This window comes from Mus pahari, chromosome 10, assembly GCF_900095145.1.
Source record: "Mus pahari chromosome 10, PAHARI_EIJ_v1.1, whole genome shotgun sequence".
Classification (NCBI taxonomy): domain Eukaryota; kingdom Metazoa; phylum Chordata; class Mammalia; order Rodentia; family Muridae; genus Mus; species Mus pahari.
Window position 1 is genome coordinate 60285542 of NC_034599.1, and position 2523 is coordinate 60288064.

The following is a 2523-nucleotide window of genomic DNA, read 5'->3' on the forward strand; positions in this document are numbered from 1 at the left end:
TGTGTGTGTGTGTGTGTGAGAGAGAGAGAGAGAGAGAGAGAGACAGACAGACAGACAGACAGACAGACAGACAGACAGACAGACAGACATATGTGCCTGGTGGTCATGGAAGCCAGAAGAAGCCTCAGATCCTCTGACCTGGAATCTCAGATAGTTGTGAGCCATTGTAGGTGCCTGAAATCCAACCTAGTTCATCTATAAGAGTAGCCAGTGCTGATCACTACCTTGTTTCATGTGTCAGTTTGAAGATGCCTAATTTCATGTATGCTGTTGATTATAAGCATTGCATTGGGGCTAACTGTACTATAATCTGAGTCTAATGAAGCTTGTCTAGAGTACAAGGTACTTCATAACTCGCTCACTCGTAGTAGCATTAGCACTTCACCAGGACACTTGGGTGCCATTTAAAGCGTAAAGTCACCAGTAAGAAGCACAAAACTGAACAACTGAACATGGCAGAGAGCAGACAGGAAAGGAAGGATGCTGGTTTATACCAGAAAGCTGACAGCCTTCAGCTAGGAATGTGCATTTTGGTGACAGATTTTTTTTTCCCACTCTACATTTTTGGGTTTTTATGAAAATGCCACACGGAGTGATTTAAATTTGCTAATATAGCCAAGTGTCGTGGCTCATGCCTGTAGCCCTTTACTTGGGAGGTGGAGGCAGGATAGGAGTTCAAGGCCAGTCCCAACCCTGTCTCAGAAAGAGAGAGAAATTATAAACATAAAATATGCAGATAATGAGGATCAATGTTTTTCCTTAAATGTGTACATTAATGTGACTCTTGGCATGCTTTCTATAAACCCAGTTCTTTAGCAGGTTAGTCCATCTGTCATTTGAAATCAGTATCCTAGATATGAAATATAGTTTCTGAGTATCTTGCTTGGAGAAAACCAGAAATAAGCATTGTTCTTTAACCTTCTTATTAAGGCATGATTGGGATCAGTACCTGGTACCGTCTGATCATCCGAAAGGCAACTCGGTTCCCCAAGGATGGGTCCTTCCTCCACACCCCAGCAACGACATCTGGGCAACGGCCATTCAGCTGCATTAAGATGCTTCAGGAGTGTGGTCCAGCGGGCAAGCACTGCAGCTCTAGATATTAGAGATGCTGTCGTCTCACGCTGTAGTCTTCTGCACAACTTAACTCTATGTGGTGTTGTCCTAGCTGGAAAGCCTGCTTCTTTTGTTCTCTGCCCTAGGCGGGGGTGCCTCTGGAGCCAGAGATTCATAAGGTTCTTCTGGGAAGGGTCGAGATGAACTGAGGTTATTAGCATGGGCTGTAGCCTTGGCTCACTAAATCTGCCTCTGTTTTGAGAGGCTTGGTTTAATGTGGCCTGCTCACTTGCTCTAGGTTTGTTGTATAATGGTGGGTAAGTAAGGCAGCACACTTGGTTACTGCTTGAAGGTATTCATTGAGTAGAGTTAGCAGCTACTGTTCCTTATCTTCCCACACCACCTGCCCTCCGGCTCCCAGGAGCACCTACAGTTTCCAGTTTTAGTGCAGTGTGGGAGGCTGCTACTGAGAAAGATGGGGTGGGGGCTGCCAGGATCACTGATGGCTTAGAAAACTTGAAGAGTTAACCAGAACCAGGGTGGCTTGTGCTCTGACAGACAGTGCCTGTTTTCCTCATGAAAGTGCCAGTGCAAAAGTTGTGAGGGATCTAGGCCTCCAAGAATAGAAACTTATTTCCCTGTGGGACTGTAATCTCTGTCACATGATAGGGGCTGGATAGCTCAAGTTTCTAAAAACATGTCATAAAAGTCGGGAAAAGAGCAAATATGAAAGATAAATTTTATTTTTATATTCATTAATAAGTGCTGTTGTACATGGACATGATCAGTCATAGGTTTTTGTTTTGCCTTATTCTGGGTTATGTTATTTAATTTCCTAAAAGCTGAATAAATACCATTTTTGCTTTTTTGTTTGAGCCTTTGCCCTTGATTTATTCTCTCTCAAATCATTTGACACATTTCATCTTCACATTGCTAAAGCATTTCACTTCAAAGTTTAATTTTAATATGCAGGTGTTTGCTACAGGAAAAATGAGTCTTCAACACAAAATTTTGTTTGCAGAATCTGACTCTGGATAGCAAGAAAGGTTCCCATCAGCTTTGGAAATGATGTGGACTTGGGAGCCCTTAGGTGTACTATGCTAACACTTTTGTCCCTTTCCGTAGTCTACACTGTTCCATTTGTGCATTACAGCACTATACTGTACAGCTAGGGAGTGAGGCTATTTTTCCCAGCATGTCTTAAGGTCTGCTATGATTAGCTTCACCTACCCCATAGGCCTGTGCTCCTTTGTTGAACTCTGCACTTCCTGCTATGAGATGAGCTGCAGGAGGAGCAGAGACTAAAGATTGAGTGTCGGTGTTGATGTCAGCCTTGTCACTGGATGCCAGCAATGGTGGGTAGAGACTCGGAGGGTTAGCAGCTGACTCGGAAAAGGAGGTGTTGAGTCCTAGGTTTTTTTGTTTTTTCAAGACAGGGTTTCTCTGTATAGCTCTGGCTGTCCTGGA

The 2523-nt window shown here is 43.6% G+C and overlaps 1 protein-coding gene across 1 annotated transcript in view; it reads left to right on the forward strand.

Moving 5' to 3' along the window:
- Pdcd7 (programmed cell death 7) overlaps nucleotides 1-1931 on the forward strand; it is a 13287-nt gene extending 11356 nt beyond the window's left edge. Inside the window, exon 4 of the mRNA XM_029543583.1 lies at nucleotides 931-1931. Coding sequence (XP_029399443.1) covers nucleotides 931-1054 — 124 coding nt within the window. The 3' untranslated portion in view covers nucleotides 1055-1931. The remainder of the gene's footprint in view (nucleotides 1-930) is intronic.
- The last annotated feature ends 592 nt before the right edge of the window (nucleotides 1932-2523 follow it).